The sequence below is a fragment of the Tauraco erythrolophus genome, chromosome 2 (assembly GCF_009769465.1).
Source record: "Tauraco erythrolophus isolate bTauEry1 chromosome 2, bTauEry1.pri, whole genome shotgun sequence".
Lineage (NCBI taxonomy): Eukaryota > Metazoa > Chordata > Aves > Musophagiformes > Musophagidae > Tauraco > Tauraco erythrolophus.
In genome coordinates this window covers 12802637-12822266 of record NC_141466.1, presented here as the reverse complement: position 1 = coordinate 12822266, position 19630 = coordinate 12802637, and the positions used below count along the sequence as shown (strand labels likewise).

Below are 19630 nucleotides of genomic sequence, written 5' to 3'. Positions count from 1 at the left end.
CATGACCTTCCAGAAATATTTTAAACCTTCTTTATAAAGCCAGAACAGGAGAAAAATAAATAGATTAGATTCCAGTTCAATAGATATTCAATAGCTTCCATGCTATTGTAGTTTCACTAGTCTATAATAAAGATTCGCTGCAGGTGACCTGCTGACATCTGATCACCTTGCTGAGAGGTGATTCTAGGATAAGGTTTTATCTTGTTTTTATTTTTACAAGACTATATAGCAAAAAAGCTGCATTGTCAGGAAGGCATTTTCAGAAGAGTGTGCAAGTTATTTTCGTAACAGGAAAACATCCCAGTCTGTGTAAAGATCTTATTATAAGTCACTCTTTCTTTATCTCCAACTTTCTAAACTGAACTTATTCCACTCCTCCTTTTCACATTATGTTAAAGACAATTAAATATGTATATAGTTTTCCATATTGCAATGTTTGAAATAGCATTCAATTTGCTCTAAAATAAAATACCTTTAGCAACTAATGGTGAGTAAGAGTGCATCATTATATTGCTATATACTTATTAAAACATTTTTATCACAAAATCACTGATTGGTGTAGCTGACCTTTCCCCTTTGTTTTTATATATTTGGGCATTTTTTGTATATCTACCAGGGCTGCTTAAAATCTAAATCCCTCAAACTCTTTAAATTCAAAATTGTCTTTTGGCGAAAAAGGAAAATATTTATTTTTACTGAATAGCTGAGATGAGAGGGAAAGTTTGGTAGAAGTCTTCAAGGCTGAAGAACTAGCTGTAAACATGGGATCTGTTACATAGTTATCTTAAGATTTGTTTCTCTGAGATAAATCCAAAAGTTGTACTATATACTTCATCAAAAAAAAGGAAATGATTGAGGTTAATTCTGGCTTGAAAGCCTCAGTTTATCAAGGCAAATGGAAATTGGCGGTGCACAACCATTTCTTTTATATTCTTTCTAAAGCCTAATTGATTTTATGTTTTGGGTTTACTTTCACCTCTAGTAAGGTTTCCATCTGCAGCAGAAAAGCAGTATCCTAACAGAAAGGTTTTTAAGGGGAGGAGGTACTCCTAATTATCTTTGACTAACTATCCTGTAAGCAGCACTGGCATCCTTCAGGAAGACCATCCACAGATTGTTTTATATGGAGGAATTTTAATGACCAGGCTTTCGAAAGAATTAAAAGTGGAAGATATTAGAAGACCTTCAACCCTAAACATTTTTTACATAAAAGTAATTTTTGTTCCAAGTATATAAATATGTAAATACTATTTTGTCCATTCCCAGACTGCAGTTCTGTAGCTTGGTTCTGAAATGTGAAAGGATTGCTAATTATACTTTGATTAAAAAAAACCCAAACACGACAACAAAAAATAACCACAAAAAAACCCAACCCAAATGAGTTAGAGATAGAGCCATGTGATTGAAAACAGATTTTTCTTTTCTCTCTGTGGAAAGTAAAATTGTCTTGACATGTTTCTCTTTATGGATTCCAGCCTGCAAAGATGTTATTAGACCAGTTTTAAATTATGTTTTTCATAATCAATTTTATAAGAGTCTGCATTTAACTGAATGTAATTTTATGCAGACAAAATGCAGACAAAAATCGTAGACTTCTAAGTAGAGTGAAATGATATATATAGTAATACATAAAATCTCTAATCTTGATTAGCGTCAGAGAAATCTTTTCCCATATAAATCTATTCAACAGGTTTTTTTTTTTTTTGTGAAAAGAGGAAAAATAGAATAAAGAAATCACAAGATTAACCACAGTTCCTCTGCTCAGCTTTAAAAAACGTCACCTCTGCAGATTCTACCTGAATGTATTAGTCTGCAAATATATATTCCTCTAAATTCAATCACTTCTAGATCCGAATGATTTTTTTTAAGGGGCCTGGCACACAGAAGAAACTGTTTCTGCGGGTGATGAGCATGGAACTCCACTTGCTATATCCTCTCCTTGACATAGCAATAACTGTGAGGGGTTTTGCGTTCTCTCAGAAACATGCAGGACCCCCAGTTTTGGTGCTGTGGGTTCAACTGAGTTTTGGATGACCCCTTCACTTACCAGGTAAAGCATTTGCTCTGTCTCAGGTACAGCAGACTCCCAGCCAGTGGAGCATCTGCCTAACCCTCCCCTCTTCTCTTTGAGTGAGAACCTCCCCATTGCTCCACCTCTGGGGCACAAATGAAGATTGCCACCGAGGTAACATGAATAGCTTTGCTTAAGGTTTTCCTGATTTAAGAGGACAGGTTGAACAGCTGCAATCCTCTGTGCTGCTATACTTCTGCCCAGGATTCCTACCAGCCTTGCCGTTCAAAGTTCTCTGTGTATCTTTTAAAAGATAGCTGGCAAGTTTGGATTAAAATGTTTCAACTCAAGTTGAAACCCAGTCCCTATTCTTCAATAGGTAAAAGAACTATAATTGAACATCCCTATTACCTCGTGGTATAGAGTTTTGTTTCATTTGGGTAATATGGAAAATATTTTCTTTATATTATAAAATGCCATTTCATAGTGGATATGCTATTACTGTATTGATCAAAGTAAGACAAGATGAAATTGTTAAAAAGCATATTAATAACAGAAATAGATGGCACAAAAATGCAAAATGCAAAAAAATACATATCTGGAAAAGCAGTTTAACATCTGAGAATTAAATCGATCAATGATTTTCATCTTTTAACACACGGTGTACTTTACACAAAGCTGCACAAAATGCTTTGTAGTAAAGTGTAGCCTAGGGAGAGAGTGAAAGCCTTTTAGAGACATCTATAACAGCAACTCATCGACAGAAAAGTGAACATTACCATATGGCAACATAAAAGAAACCAAATTCAGAAGGCATTACTAGTACAAATAGACATATACTTTAGGGATGAATGGAACTGCATAATTAATTTCTAAGACACACATATAACAACCACACCAACAACTCAGTTTTCAGGATGCACCTATGGTACCCTGAATTTCTTTTCTCTAGTCCATTTTCTTTTTTTTTTGATTGAAAACTATGTTCTGAACATGAATATTACCTCCAGAAAACCCACTTGTTTTCTTTATTTTTCCAGATTTGTTACTGTATAACAAAAGTACTTCTCGTGATAAAAGATGATATTCTAATATCAATATTCTGCCCAGAAGTAAAGTTAGCTGCCATGTCCGCTAGAAATATGAATTTTTCCAGATAGTCTTCTGATATAAACTTTAGTAATAACAATTGTTTACGATCTGATTATACATAACCATATTTATGTGCTTAACAGATAAAAACAATCTGACACACATTATAAATTGCAGGACTAAAACCTTAAATATTTTTCAGTATGTTTTTCCCTAGCAGGTCTGAATATTCAAACCAGTTCTTTTTTAGGCTTATGCAGACCATAATATCAAAACCACTTTTAAATTCAAATTAGCAAATCCCCTACCAGTCGTCTCTAAGCAGCTTCTTCCTACCTCTCCCCTTTCCCAGGCAAAGCTGTCATAGATGTTTTCTTGATCGCTCTTAAAAGATGTAGAAATGATCTGATCTGGGAACTTTTACTTTTGGTAATATTTTCTTTGATTTTGTTAGTGCAGATTAACATCCAGATCTGAACAAAAAAATAGTTTGTGCTGTCTAAATCATGACTGTCTTAACTTTGGGAGGGTTAATGGGAGTGAGTGTCTGGAGTCGGGCCTGGGGGAACTGCACCATGGCCAGAGCTGCTGAGGGTCACTGTAACCGACTATACCTTTAGCAGTTGCCATGTCTTTCAAGCAAAGCACGATGTGTGTGTCTTCAACATATTAGTAGCCAGCCTAACACTCAGGCAACCATATTCTCATTCGAACTGAAGACAGAGGGTAAGGTGTTTTACTGAAAATTTTATTTGTGATTAACAAAGTTTCTTGCAACCTGTTACAAAGATTTGTTGTTTGTGGCTTCTTGATTAATCTATGATTTGTAAACTGTTTTTTTTTTTTTTAAAAATAGGTTTATAGATAAGTAAGGAGAGTAGGATCATTTCCTATAACTATTTTATATATCTTTCTATCTCATACATAGAGTAACTCACAGAACTTTAGAGATCCATCTCTACTTCAAGGAAAACAAGTCTCTTTTGATTGTTGATATAGAATAATCTTATGCCAATAAAACCCTAATTGGTAATACAGAGAGGGTAACAGTGCTTTGTTTCTTACTCTGTTTTCTAAGTCTATTGTATTTATTGAAATGAAAATTATTTACAGGGGGATGTGTGTGAGAGAGAGTTCAAGAGAGAGCAAGAGAAAGAGATAGAGAGAAAGAGAGGCTTTAATCTAAGCCCAAATATAAAATCAAGGAAGGACATATGACAAAAACAATTTGCTAAAGTTCAAAGTATAAAATAAAAAAAAAAAATCTTGACCTTGGAATCTTTTTCAAAGGTTTCCAGCAATTTACTCCTAAGACCATAAATCACATTCATGTTTCCCAGTTAGAACGTATGGGCTGTTTTGAAGCAGACTTTAACATACAATACCTGCTCCTTCTTGTGCACAGCTTTCAGGTGTACTCTGGCTAGCTAAATGAGGAATCCATGTTCAGATTTTAAATTTTCAGTTACCCATATGTAAACTGGAGTGAAGTTCCAGAACAATTTAATAGTGACATTTTTGGCCATGGACGACAATGAAGTGTCTACACTTGCCTATATTTTACAGATTATTATTTCCAATTTTGTGTACCAGGTTTCTCAGCTCTTCTCCGAACTCACAACTGATGCCAGTAATGTCCACCAAAGATAATAAATATTTATCTCTTTTTCTGTAACCATAATTTCTAGTAAAAAGACCAAAATATGAGAAACCATACAGCTGTCAAATAATTGGAGTTGTCTTTAAAGGTTAAACTAATCCTGCAAAAACGAGCAAGATTATCAGTCATAACCATTGTTCTAGAAAGAAATGCAGCTAAAAACACATTAAGCCTGCAAGAAACTGTTATTAAGCTTTTCAATATCTTTGGAGAAAATGCTCTGTGGTTTTAGCATGTTGAGAATATGAATTGTTAAAGACTGTAAAGTCCTCTACAGAATAATCTTTCACTACCTCCACTGAAGAACACTTTTTTTTCTGGGCAATATCAAATGTTCACTCTTTTCCAATTATTAAAGATAAATATTAGTGATAAGACTTGGACTGGCAAAAATATTTCCAATAAAAAAGACACTCAAGAGGTGTTTTCATCCTTTCTAAAGGATTCTGGTACTGATATTAGTCCTGTTGCATGTGCAAGCCTATTGTCATTATTGTACTTCTATTACCTTTACTTTCAATTTACATCTCTAGGAAGGTGATCTTTGCTTTTTTTAAGCTTGTAATTATCACTACTCTTTCCTCCGCTTCCTTCATCACTACAGTGTCCTTACCACTCCCCTTGAATTTTTTTCAATGCGTGATTGCATTGTAGTACTAGTAATCTTATTTTTTCAGTTACTATATTCCATTTGAAAGTAAATTCTGTGCTAACATTTTAGCATTCATAAAATCTGCTAGTTAACAAAGCAAAAGATTGAAGGCTTTTTTATGTACCAAAAATAGATATGGAGATTTTTCAAAAACTCTCAACCATTTCATGAATACCACAATAACTGGGGGTTAGATCCAATACAAATACTTAAAAATCAGGCGTAGCAATCGTAATGCATATTTCCAGGGTGAAATTTGAGAGAAGTTTCCTGTAAATAAGTGCAAAAAGTCAAACTGTTCGTCTTCTGGAGAAGGCAGTGTACTGCGCAATCTCACTGGGTCATTTTTTTGGTTAGGATGTTCAAATGCCACAAGAATAAGAAGAGACACCTAAAGGAGAATAATTCACAAAGCTATAAATAACAGTGCTGCACAGAGTGGAAGGGACTTTGAGACAGGGTCCTTTAAATGAAAGAAGATACTGCTCCAGAGCCTAAAAATTTGATTCTGATTTTGTGGATCTAACTGCTAACGTTTTGATACCCCCAAAGTCTCCAAATTTGCATAGCTGGTCCTCCCTCAGGTCCAGTCCTAACAGCAGTCACATGGGAAAAATCAAGGATATAGTGTCTTGTTTTGTTTGAGAAAGCTTTTCTTCTGGAGCACTTATTTCTGGACTATAGACATGACAGCACACATTAGTTAGGAAAAGCGACTCAAAGGGATGTGCACCTTGTGCTCCGGGGAACAGATTGCGATATCTGTGAGAGTGCTACCTGCACGAGCTCTCCTGAGCCCTCGCCGCACCTCCCATGGCTTTGTCTGCTGCCCTGGGAGTGAATTTCACTGTGCCTAAGCAGAAAAGCTGTTGACTAGACTTTATTACAGACCTCTCAGAAAACTTCTACATATGCTTAGGCCCAGGCAATTCAGCTCCTCGATGTTTACACAATTTTAAGAGAAGCCTGCAAAGAGAGACAGCAGCAGCTCTGAGGAGCTCACAGCTGCCCGTCACTGAGCAGACGTGCACAATGCTCTGCACTGGCATTTCTGAGGGACTGGTGACTTCAGACCACGTGTTGTGCTTCTGTAGCCCCAAAACAGAGGTGACAAAATCAAATATCATCAAGATTGACGGGATGAAATGGAGACCTCCAGTCACCTGGAGATGGTAATAAGTTATCTGAGGGCGTTGCTATGTAGAAGCTTACGGCTATAACCAGAAAGGGTCTTAGACCACTTTCTTATTCAGTCCTAGTCAAGAAATAGCTTTTTGCAAGGATAAAAGGATGACACTCCTTATTCTCTGAAAGACGGAGGGAAGGATCTTGAGCACACACCCAGGAAGTGGAAAAGCCCACTCAAAATCTGTTTTACTGCTCAGGCAGATGAAGCATGTTTGAATTGGAGTCTTTTCACATCCGTGTGGCTGAGTTATCATGTAAGATACCAGCTCCAGAGGAATCACCAACTCCTTGTCCATTTCCTTCACACCAAAGATAGAAGACTCTCAGGCATTTATCTCCAGAGCAGGGTTGTGAGCTTTCAATACTGAGGAAAACATTTCAAGCTGGCAGTTAGATACTCAGCTCCTTGGATGGAGATCTTTTAGGTCCAAACAACCATTTCATCACTTCCAACTGGCTAATTAAAGCAGCTTATTTTGATAGACTAGAAAGAGAATAATAGAATTCTCTGAATTCTATTTCTACAGCCTAGTGTCCCAATGCAAAGTGTAAAGCATGAGTATGTCACCGATTTCCAAAGAAACAAGCATTGCAATGCTGAGCATAGTGTTGTCCATAATGTTTTTATGGATTAAGCCTTCCCAGCAGTGAATTATCTCTTTAGTACTCCCAGCCCGGTCAGCTACACTGGCCCATGGTGAGTAGACACCTTCCACCCATGTACCTGGCATGCCCACCAACAATGTGCTACAGCTTCACACACTTTGCACCCACTGTAAAATTAATAATACTTGTGCCTCTTTGGGAGCAGAGATAGGGCAATGCTGAATATTTTGTGATTCTTACTGATGGAGAAAAAAGATGGAATATTTTCCTACACTGTCTATGAGTTTTCTTCAGTCCTAACATGAAGGTCATCCATAGAAAGATGAATGCTACTGGTCCTCAAGCCTATTAATTCCTTGGATGCCCTACTGAGACTGACAAAATGTGTCATTAAATAGAAGCCTGATCCAGTTCCAATTAACTTCAGTGAAAACTGGATTCTAATCTCAGCAACAACTGAGTTGATAGATTCCTCAATACGGGCATTTACCTGTTGAGACTTTGATGGATACCAAATTCAGACCACATAGGGCTAGTTACACATCTTGTTATTATCAAGCTGTGCTCAATTTGGAGAAAAAAGCACATTCTAGTTTTGAAAAGCTTTACGTCCTATCACCACTATCTCAAGCCTTCTAATACATTTTTATTTTGATTTAATAGAAGTTGAACTTAAGTTTTATGTTTCAGCAATACAATTTTCATATCTGAAAAGATTTATATTATAAATCCTACTTGCTTCACCTGTCAGTTTTAAAAATTCAATGATAACAAAGCAATTTTTTTCAGAAGATTCGTAAGTAGTCCTTATTTTAGAGTTCTGAATTGGCACGAGGTAAAATGCTTTTGCAACATCTCACCATTATTTCTTGCTAAATATTCTTTTGATATTATTATTTCTAAACGTTATTTATATCCAGATATATACATAACTCATGTTGGCATTAATAGGAGTCCCTCATGCAGGTCAGGGATACAGATAATATTTCTGTAATTCTATTGGGCTTTTATGAACATTTTTCAGATTTTCTGAGTAATATTGAGAGAGTCAAGAATTCTCACAGAACAGTAAACAATACAGCAAGTATTATTACTCGAGTTTCTTATTTAATGAGTTTGTTAAAGCACAATTTACATGGTTAGTAGACCGACATGTAACTAATAACAGAATCTACATCAGAGATATACAAGCTAAATCTTAAAATGGTTGTAAAATATTTGTCCTCTATAGTAAAGGCAATCGACCAACCTTTTTTCAGGGAAGATTCCACTTCACCTAAACCAAGAGAAAAGAACAAACATCAGAGAAGAGTTATCATCCTAAAAAAAATATTTTTTTTTCTCATGTTAGCTCATTTTAATTTTTTTAAAAATAATTCTGTTCTTTATATGTTAAGTGGCAAGCACTCTATTCTGAGATTTTTGATTTTTTGTAACGTATCTCTCTTACCATATAGGTTTTCCTGGGTTTGAGGTAGATAAATTCAACGTGCAGTAGTAACCAAGGAAACGTCTAAATCTTTGTTTGTGTTTTTGAATGTTAATTTGTGACTATAATTTACAATTTGCTTGATTTTTTGTGACTATAATTTACAATTTGCTTGATTTTATGAATGTTTCCATGTTTTAAGGAAAGATCCAGCGGTTCCATTTTAGGTCCAAATAATAAAACATATATGCAGGTTAGCAGAGTTGTAAATCTAGCAACACTTCCAGTGAAATGCAAGGTAAAAAAATACTCCATTTCAGTAGAACTATGAGCACTTGATTGTCACAGTGTGTTATTCCACCTCCATGTAGGACATGGAATTTAAAGGAGTCAGCCTGAATGACTGTGACTAGTGTGCAGCCTCAGCTGCACTGACTGCAGCGCACAATGGGCAGGGAGTTCACATGCACTTACTTTTCATGATAGAATGCAGTAATTTCACACTCCTGGTAGATATTGATGAAATTCCACTTGGACTAAAGGCTGGTAGAACCAAGGTTTCCAAACACTTCTTAGTGAGCATTCAGATCTTGAATTTTCGTGTGTCAGGTATTTTATGACCTTTCCTACTTGCAATAACACTTATCCACTTGAGTATTTGAAAGCTTGCAGGTGCTTTGGGAGCTATGAAATGGTAAAAATGAACACTTTTCAAATTTTAGCAAGCTCTCCATATTTCACCTTTTCTGTTTCTCAGCCACATGAGAGACTGGCTTTCTGCTGGTTGTAAGTTGTATCTCAGAATAGGATGCCTAGTTCACAGGCTCACATGTAGCAGCCTGTCTATTAGTATTCATATACGGTGCTGATATAAAAAGCTCATGCACACGTTTAAATGGTAGAAATTTGGTAATATCTAAAGTTTATGAAGAAATAGGTAGAAGTCAGTTTCAGTACATGTTGCTTTTTAATTACACTCTGGTATAGCCAGATAGAATATAAAATAAGCTACCGTGAAATGAAGACGTCACTCCTACACTCACTGCTTGTCAAAATGACCAATACGATGTGACATGATGATCCACTACTACTCTGCTCATACCAAGGAGCTACTTTTTTTATAACAGAGGGATAGTTATTTCCAAACTTGAAATGTTAGCAGTTTACTTTCATTTATCAGATGATGTCAGATGAAGAATGTTACTGTAAAGGCAGAACCAAAATGTATAGTAAATTGAATTATTTGCAATATGCCATCCAAAAGCCCTTTAGTTCGGGCAAAATGTTACATTTTTTTCCCCCTTTTTTTTAATGTTTCAATATATTGTCCTATCATCAATATCTCAAATAAAAAAGTTCTAAGTTTCTTGGTCTGTCTTGCATATTTACTGGGGTTCTTTAGATTTTTACTGATTAAAAGAAAATAGCGATTGCCATTCTCTGAAGCAATATCCTGATGCATATTTTGGTTGCGGCTTTGAAGTCTTGTATAAATTAGCGCTCTTTACTTCATGATGTACTAATGGTAATATTTAATTCTGACAGCTTTTCTGTAATGGTGCATTAAACACGAGATGAAAGCTAACAAAGAGACCAATTTACTGATTGGAATAGCCAGTAGAAGCTTTATTAGCAACAACATTCACTTTTCATTTTCTCTGACCTTCTTGTCTGTGAGGTTAAAAGCTGAGTAAGCCAACATAATGCATGTAAAACAGCAGTTAGAGCAGTTACAGAAATCTTTACATTACAAATACCTTCATCACTGTCATCATCATCACTCCATACGATGTCAGACAGTAAAGAAATAAAGCCATAAAGCCAATCAGTGGATTCTTCCAATGTCTCATGAATGATTCTCAGTGGTTCTGTGCTGAGCTTGTTAACAGATCTTCCTGAGTGCAGAGTTTAAAACAAAAGCAGTTTGAAAAAAAAACCCAAAACTCCTTCAGTGATTAAAGTTAATCTTCATTTTACACAGGACTAATTATACTACTTCCTTAACAGAAACAAAGACTGTGAATGTTAATTTTTATTATTTGAGGATTTGAGGACAGGTCTCCTTCCTGTGCAAGACTGGTCTGAACTGTATCCTTCTGTACTTGCTGTTCGCAGAGTGATTAAGGACTTGGTGGATAATTTGGTCTGTTACTGCGCTCCAAGTTCTGGCTCTCCTTCCGAGGCTTGGTTCAATAAAGTATAAATACAGATTTGATTCTACCTAATATTCATCCTTTTAGATAAGATCTTCCTTTCAGCCCATTTTTTTCCTCTGACTCAAGTGCTCTGCCTCTTGATGCCCGTTTAGGATTCACTGCCATCTGTGTCCCACCCCTCACATCACATCTGACCTTGAGCCCCCTCCTTTACAGAAGTCCTGGCTGAGGAAATTGCCCTGGCTTAACCACACAGACAGGTCATATCATTAGAGCACACGTAAAGGACGGGAAGAAGAAAGCTATGTGTTCTTGGGCCAAAATAAACCTGAATCCAGAATGAAGGGGAATGGAAATCCAAATAGAGCAACCAGCAATGGGTAATACAAATATTCCCTTAAAGTCTTTTCCAGTTGAGATTTTATCAGATTTCTGCCTACCCTGTTTATGCTGGCATAGTCATTCAGAGGAACTTTCCAGCCTCTGACAGAGTGTTTCTTCTGATCTTTCTGTCCAGCAAACTTTTATTTTCTTGAAATCTGTACCAAACACTGCTTAGAAAGATAGACAACTCTCATTCAGTCTATATTACTGTTCACTGTACTTGAAATGGCGGACTGAATGATTGCTCTATTTGTGTGAAGGTTTCCCATAAATGTAGACAACTGAAGGTAGATCACAAATACGATTTTGGTCATTGGCCTAGTCTTATTCCTAGGAGTTTCAATAGAAATATATACACTGAATTTAACAGTATCAAGACGAGAACCATATCTCTGTTTACCATTGCCTTCATGTATGCAAGTATTAGCAGTAGGAGGTTAAATACAAGTGTCTTCAGAACTACTTCTGGTTGCAGTGTTCTGACTCGCAAGCCAAATCTTAGCAGTAATCAGAAGTAGTCTCACATGGACTTGCAGGTTACAAAGACAGGCAAAGTGCAGGCTTGAAGCAACTTCTCTGATGGCAGCAACATGAACAGTTATTTTCTGAAAGTGCTGTAATGAAATACAGAAGTAACCTTACTTGAAATATAAATGTATCACTAAATAATTCCTTTTATTTCTTATTAATTAATCTGAAACAGAAAAGACCAGGCTGATTATCTATTATTTCGTGTCTGCTTATTAATAATGTTGACCAAACAAATATTTTGGTTAATGTTCTTTTGAAGATTGTATTATACAGATATACGCTACTGAACAATCAGGCACATCAAATAAATTAATCATGTGCCACGATGAAATGATAGAACTGAAAAGAAATATGCATAATCTCTTCATTTAGTTTACTATTGTGTGTACTGTTTTATGCACTATTATATTCAGAAATATTGAGTAGAATAATAGAGAATATTTACTTTATTTATCATAAGGCATTTATTTATTTGCATTGGCCTCATGCATTGAGATGCAGAGATTTTGTTTGTACAACTGATTTGCCAAGATTAGTCTTCTCAAGTGTTTACCAGGAGAATGAATACCTATATTTAGGCTCTTAAAAAGTAAATCTGCAACCTGACCACTGATGTAATTTGCACTTTATTCTAATCTAGAGGTGCCAAGGAGCCTAAATGTACTAATAGAACAGACATGGCTAGAGGGGTCTTAGCATAACTGAGGTTTTGATTCACAAGCAGGGATGGTTTAACTTCGGAGAGCTGCCTTGGTTTCCACTCTGGCTACCCATCTACCCTTTACCCACTGGTTGCTTAGGGATAGCTCAGTTGCTTTTACAACTACAGGCTTTTACAGCTGCAGAGACTACAGCTGTAAACTAAACAAGAATTGGTGTTGATTTATTTTAATATACTGGTCTACCAATGAGCAGTTCAAGAACTGCTTCACAGGTAGCAGAGCTGTCCCCCCAGGCAGGCAAGGGAAATGCTCAGAGAAGAGTGAGGTCAAGAGCAGAGGAAATTATTTCAACCACCCCAAGGCAAGCCATCTTTGCTGATGAATCAGAGCCCTCAACGTCATATCCTGGTCTTTAATTCATAACATCTTCATAGCAAACTATGAAAAGGGATTAGAAATTCTAAGTGTCCAGAGGCGGAATTCTCCAGTCACATCTACGCTAACAAGTCCAAGTTGCAAATCCTGTATAACATAAAAAGTTGAGAAAAATCAATTTGGGGCTCTGTAGAGGACAATTTAGTGGTATTTGCAAAGTTAAATTTTGTTTAAAACAGATATTGTGAGATCCACTTGCAGTTTAATGCAAGTGACACATACCTGGAAAGTTGTCTGTGCATCAGATCTTCTGTTTAACTTTTGTTATATTTCCTACATTTTTAGAAGGCAGTTCTAACAGTAACAATATGTCCTAAAATTCTTAAGAATACCACACCAGGTAATGCTGAAGTGAAAAATACTACTGATCAAATCCATGCCTTTAGCTCTCCCCACAACTTTGACAATAGCAGGTTGTTTAGTAGAAAAAAAAACCACACAAGAAACACAGGAAATAAAGCAATTCTGGGAGTAATAAGTAACGAGAAAGATGCCATTTGCCTCACACACATGCAAAGATAAATAACCATTTCCAGAGGATCTGCATGCTCTTGCTTCAAGGGTGAAGCTGAGAGAATGTGGATTTTCATAACAAAGTTCGAGCTTGATATTTTGATATAATTTAGATGGGGTTTTTAATTTACAGATGTCCAGCAAGGGTACAGTATGATAATGTTTTTTTTAGAATATTTGTGGATTCAATACATTCAGACTGTCCTCTCTCCAACTTTTCATTTCTTGGCAGTCCTTAGAATACAAATTATTTTAAAACTAAGCTCTCAATATATTTATCTTGCTAACATATGTTATATAGTATGCGATGTATAATTTGCAACTAATCTATAGTTATAAACTATAATGGATATATGATATATGATATATCACCTGTTGTGGTGGGAGTAGCAGGGGCAGGATCTTGAATTTAAACTGTAAAGAGCCTTTATGAATATGGAGTATTTCTCAGATAGATACAAGCTGTGAAGTTATACCTTTTGCTGAACTTGTAAACAGGGACTAAGCCAGTTGTTCCTCTTAGTTAATGTAGTAGAAAAATATTAAATGTCTGTTGAAGGTGGAAAGAGTAAGGACCAGAAAGGATGCAAATATTTACTCAGCAGGTTAAGCTCAGGGATGGGACATGCAATTAATGTTGAAGACTTTTTGTTGACAGTATGTAATTTCATTTAATCACAGTTTAAGATTAGATTATCCCATCTAGCCAAAGGTATCTGAAAGCCACATGTTGAATTCCTGCTGGTTTCTAGAATCCCTCAAAAGGCAATGCAGAAAGACGTGTTGTGACCTTCAAAAGGCAAGTCTTTTGCCTTGCTCTGACATATTTTTAGGGTTATGTGAATTAATTTCAAAAGATGCACATCGTTATTCATTGGCTAGGAAGGAAAGGAATCCTGAAAACTAGCATGGAAGTGACACCTTATTTTCATATGACTGAGGTATGTGACATGGATCATATTAGTAGTGCTGTTTCATATTTAAATCCTTGTCAATATACACTTTGGCTAAGTACTTAGATTTGTAACTTCACATTCATAATTAATTCCAAGTCAATATGACTATTCACCTCAATAAATTACTTGCACCCCAAAACAACATTGTTACCATCAACAATGCTTTGTTATAACAAATTCCAGAGCTTTCTGGCAAATGCTGAAATTTGGAAGAGTTAAAACTGACAGAGACAGAATCCCATTCAAATTGAAGGACTTCGTGTACTAGTTTCCTCATTGTAGGAAAATTCTACTGAATTTGGTTGAAGAATGTTTATTACCTGTTGTAGATACCTGCAAGAAATTTGGAATCTTGTTTGGATTTTCTTTACTAAAAATATGCACATTTATTTAAAATAATTCTTTAGGAAATAATTTCAGATGTGTTGTAGGTATTAAATATTTCTGAAAACTCCCTGTGGATTTTGAAACTGGCTTTTATGATCATTACATCAAAATTAAACCTCTACAATTCTTTGTAGCTCTTCCACATTACTGATACAGAAACAGTAATTTGATTCAAAATAAGAGAACTAATTTTTTCGGTTTTGAACTCTCCTTGGCTCGCAATTTTAACTTCAATTGATTTGAAAATAGAATTTGTACCTTTAGTGGTAATTAATAACTCACACTTAACCCAGCTTTTTGAAATCAACCAATAACAGACTTATCAGAGTCCTTCTATCAGCATTAGATACATTCTTGGGATAGAAGATAATTTTCACAAAGTGACAAAGCCACTTCAGTATAATTGTGGTATTTTGCAAACAGAGGAAATATTTTTTTTTTTTCACCAGAACTGATAATGGGTCCTTTAAGAGTGGCTTTTGGAAACAAGAATTGATTAATCACATGATATGATTTGTTGTAGCACTTCAAGCAAATTTGGTTACGTTTCATGGTCTGCATCATTTATTCCCATGAAGTGCACAACAAAAAGTGACTAATTGATTTATCTGTGCAAATCACTTCAGTCATTATTCCAGTCTTAATAACTCTGCCGGGAATGTAGTCTCCTATCAATCTTTTTAGCTTGTCAAATAGTCAAATATATGCTCAGAGTTCAACCTGTTCTAAAGTGTTTTTTTTTTCTTTTTAATGAATTGCAGTGAATTACTTAATAGCTGTTGGATTTTCATCAATTACGTATTTTAACTCCAGTGAATTGAATGCAATTAAATTACAAATGATGATAATTATCTGGTGTAAAGATTGATCTATGAGATATAATCTAATTCATTGATACTGACAAGGTAGGGCTGATGAAGACAGAATTTCTGTCATGTTTGATAAAATACAAATCCTAACACTAATTTGTGATAATAAAATATATCCCAGTTTTAGTAAAATATTCTTTTATAGATTTAGAGACACCTGTATTTTAATTTGAAAGTTTATATATTTTTAAGGCTTGTTATTATTAGTAGTAGCATATTTCTACTCTGTGGTCTTCTGAAGAGTAGGATCTAACACGTAAAACTCAATACACATATAAAATCTTCCATTATTACTGTTTCAGTTTATCAGTATAGATATCGTTAGATCTTGTCTTCCTATTTCATAGACTAACATTTTTTTTATGTTTACAGCACTGAGCTTCAGGACAAACTCTGGTGGCTATAATTGATTTATAAGTATAAAAACAATAATTTCATTTTGAATTATAAACATATTGAATTATATGTATAAAAACAATGCCAAAGAAAACTCTGACTCAACACCACCCAGTAATTTTCCATTTTATAGGTACTTAAATTGCAAATATGAAGACTACAGTCTGTTGTATAAATCTTCCCTGGCTCTTTTGAATATCAGCTTTAGATAATTATATTGAGGTCAAGTCCATAGAGAAAACCTCACCTGAAAGTGGAGAAAGACATTTTACCCAAAATGAGAACAAAATAGTTATAACTAGATTCTACTTGCTAAAATTTGGAAAGAAATTCGGAAAGTGTCAAAAAGTATCAAGTAATTTCAGGTACTTTTGATATAGGCATACACATGGACAGGAATGTAGGTTTAGGATGGGCTTTACATGTAATTTATATGAATTGATTTCATATCAGCTGAAAGGCTTCCCATTTGAGGGATCAGACCCTAATTAGGTGGTGTTTTGTGAAACAGCCAGATTTTTCTCTAAAATGATTTTAAGCCTTGTTTTTTCTCATTCTAACAAATCATCTCTCTCTAAGTAAGAACAGAGATCTTAACCTCGGATTAAAAAGACAGTGTTGTTAAATAACTGTACAATGGCATTTTTAAAGGGCATTTGTGAGGCTAAAAGGAGTATCTCCCAGCTTGCCACCATTTCCTGCGAACCTCCTGCCTACTGGCAGATCTATTTCAAGCATGATGTGAAAATCAGGAGGAGGCTATTGCACGGAACTCAGCAGCCCCAGCCAGCCAGATGTGGGGGTTAGCAGAGAAGCGGTGCTGCCACGTCCCGGCACTCTGCCCGTGCCCGTGCGTTGTTATCTCCGGCCGGCAGACCGCAGGCGCGCACATGTGTTCGGAACACTGCAGGCAGAACATCTTTACCGGGTGGTAAACAGGGATCATCACAATGTTGTGAATAGGTGGCTATAGCGGGTGGCAACAGGATGAACCCCAGAAAGGCCAATAAAAAAGAGGAAGAAACACCGTTAGCAATAATGAACATCCTCAGCTGTCGCTTGACTAAAGGAAGCAGTTACAGAGTGAAGCGAGGAGTTATTTCATCTCTGTGGGGCTGCTGTTGTGAAGCAGAAATTGGAGTTCATTAAAAAGAAAAACAATACGCTGTAGGTGTGAGATAATACAGTACGAACCAGAGCAATGTAAAACCATGGTTAAATAAGGCACAGGTATTTTCACAAGTTGCAAACATATTCTACTGCTGAAAAGAATACATTATACAGAGTTGATTCCGGTTGAATTATTTTGATTTCTTCAACAGCAAATAACCAAAGAATTACATTACTGCAATTGTTATTGAAATGAATATAAGGTTTTGTTTGTTTGTTTGTTTAAAATTAGTAAGTTCACAGATACCATTATGGGCCGGAAATCTGGTTTATGTTTTATATCCCATGAAGCGCATTTAAGCATGCAAGACATTTATTTTCTTAGATTCTTCCCTATTCATTGAGGCAGTTTCTGAAATTTCATATTTTCAACTTCATGACCTCATGAACTTTGATCTATCGCAATTTATCATCTTGTATATGGTAGACCATTTGGGACGAATGCAATACTTTCAGCACCGCAGTACTTCATAGACTGTCATTCTTTCCAGTATAAACTCATTTCTAGAGGTTTATAACTCAGCTGTAAGATTTGCTTCAGAGTGAAACATGGGAAATAAGATGTCATTTAGGCAGCCCTTCTTTAAACTGGAATTGAGTTTAAATCCCTTTAATGTTTTTATCATTATGGAAGACAGTGAGAAAAATTGTATTGTAGGTTTGGGGTACATTGGCAGAAGTCCCATATAATTGAATTAAGAATTTCAATAAGAACTTTGAAATGCATAAGCTGTTTACTCATGCTCTGGACTGACACCTGTAAATACAGTAAAATTGTATTTCACAAGACTATAGCACTGTTTTGGTAAGATCGAAGGTGAGCACAGTAAAGGCCAACAATTCTTTTTTACATCTCACTCCTTTGTTCTGTGGGAGATTTGTCTAGGGTTTTGCTTGTTTGGAGAAGCTTTATTGCAAAGGTATTATCAGTTTAAAACAGGTGGATATACTGGCATAAAATACAAGAGTAAATATAAGTACACTCCTCTTTTGCAGTTCTTAATAGTTTTCGAGTGAACGTGAACCCAGCCGAATGACTACAACCATGATCATTCCTGGATAAAAATGGATGAACATATTCCTAACAATAGCAATTATCACACACACACACAAAAAAAAAAAAAAAAAAAAGAAAAAAGAAGGAAAAGAAAAACTCAGTAGAATAACATACTTCGCTGACTTCCACTTCTCTTATCGGTGAAACAAACACTCTGCACCTAACAGGTTTTGCACCTTACAGTTTTACCATGCAGGAGACTGGGAAATAAAGTTCTGTGTGTCAATTATACAGTATAAGTTGTTTGGAGTCCAGTTCTTTACCTTCTTGTGTCTTTTTTTTTACATGTGGATATATGTTCCTATGTTTTTTGTTTTCTTCTGCTGGAGAATATTAATAGGTATAGCATTCTGACCACCCAGGGCTCACTGTATTATACGTGTGTGTGTGCTATATTTTCACTTAGGTTATTTTGTAGATAGTTTTGGGCTTCATAGATTTGGTGAGGTTTCATTAGGTTTGATTTAGTCTGGCCTTCAGGTGACTGGCTAAATCACTATCAATTTACTCTGAATATTGAACACTCTGGATCTGAATTAGGGTGGTGTTAATTAGCTGTAATTGCTCACAGAGATGGCAGGGAATTCTGAACACTTTATTAGCCCATTAGCAAACGTGGATTCCTGGGCAATCAATCTTTAGGACTAAAATAATCTTAAATTATTTAGTTACATTTACCAATTAAAATATATAATCCAGTTATGTGTACAAGAAATGCGTGAAATACATTAATGAATTATGAAGCCAATTGACAAGGTATATTTTCTAACACAAAGGAAGGTAATAATAACAAACTGCTGCAAAGCACACATCAAACCAAGATGAATGTTATTCTGATTTTCTGAAAACTCTGGGAATATATAAGAGATCTTCCAAAGTGGTATATTACTTATTGCATATTCATACATGCTACATACTGCATGAGATTCATAGTTTCTTATCTCAGGCTTTTGTAGTGCATGTCACCTTCATACCACGTTAGAAATATTTCAGTCATTTTTATAGTTGTACAACACAACACGATAGGAATGCAAACTTTCATTTCTCTCCTCAAAGGAATGAACATAACATGCTAAAGCGAAACACTGCAAAATTTAATTTCCTTCTTCTGAATAGATAGAACAGAGGCGAATCTTCAGCACTGATCTAATTCTTGGCTCATGCTTTCCTCAAATTCCACTGCCAAGCTGACTCTCAGGTCCCATCTCTCTTCTAACCTCTGAACAAACTGATATATAACCACCAAGGAATCAGAGCTTAACACGTGCACCCCGTAACACAGGGTCCGCCTACAATATTTTCCATCATAACCAGCACCTCCTGAATACTACAGAGTACTACAGAATTTAGATGGATGTGTAAAAATTCCACAAAATATATCATAAATATTTTATGAGTGGAGCTTGAATCATGTCATCTATCTTCAGCTTCCTAAAACCTAAATGTTATCCTCCTTCAGTTTGCTTCTAGTTCAAA

The 19630-nt window shown here is 35.6% G+C and overlaps 1 protein-coding gene across 1 annotated transcript in view; it reads right to left on the bottom strand.

Annotated features, from left to right (window-relative positions):
* Nucleotides 1-19630, bottom strand: part of TRDN (triadin) — a 205717-nt gene that overhangs the window by 181878 nt on the left and 4209 nt on the right. The window contains exons 2-4 of the mRNA XM_086632103.1: nt 16853-16894; nt 10396-10533; nt 8459-8485 (exon numbers count right to left, since the gene is read on the bottom strand). Of these exons, the coding sequence (XP_086488229.1) occupies nt 8459-8485; nt 10396-10533; nt 16853-16894 (207 nt within the window). The remainder of the gene's footprint in view (nt 1-8458; nt 8486-10395; nt 10534-16852; nt 16895-19630) is intronic.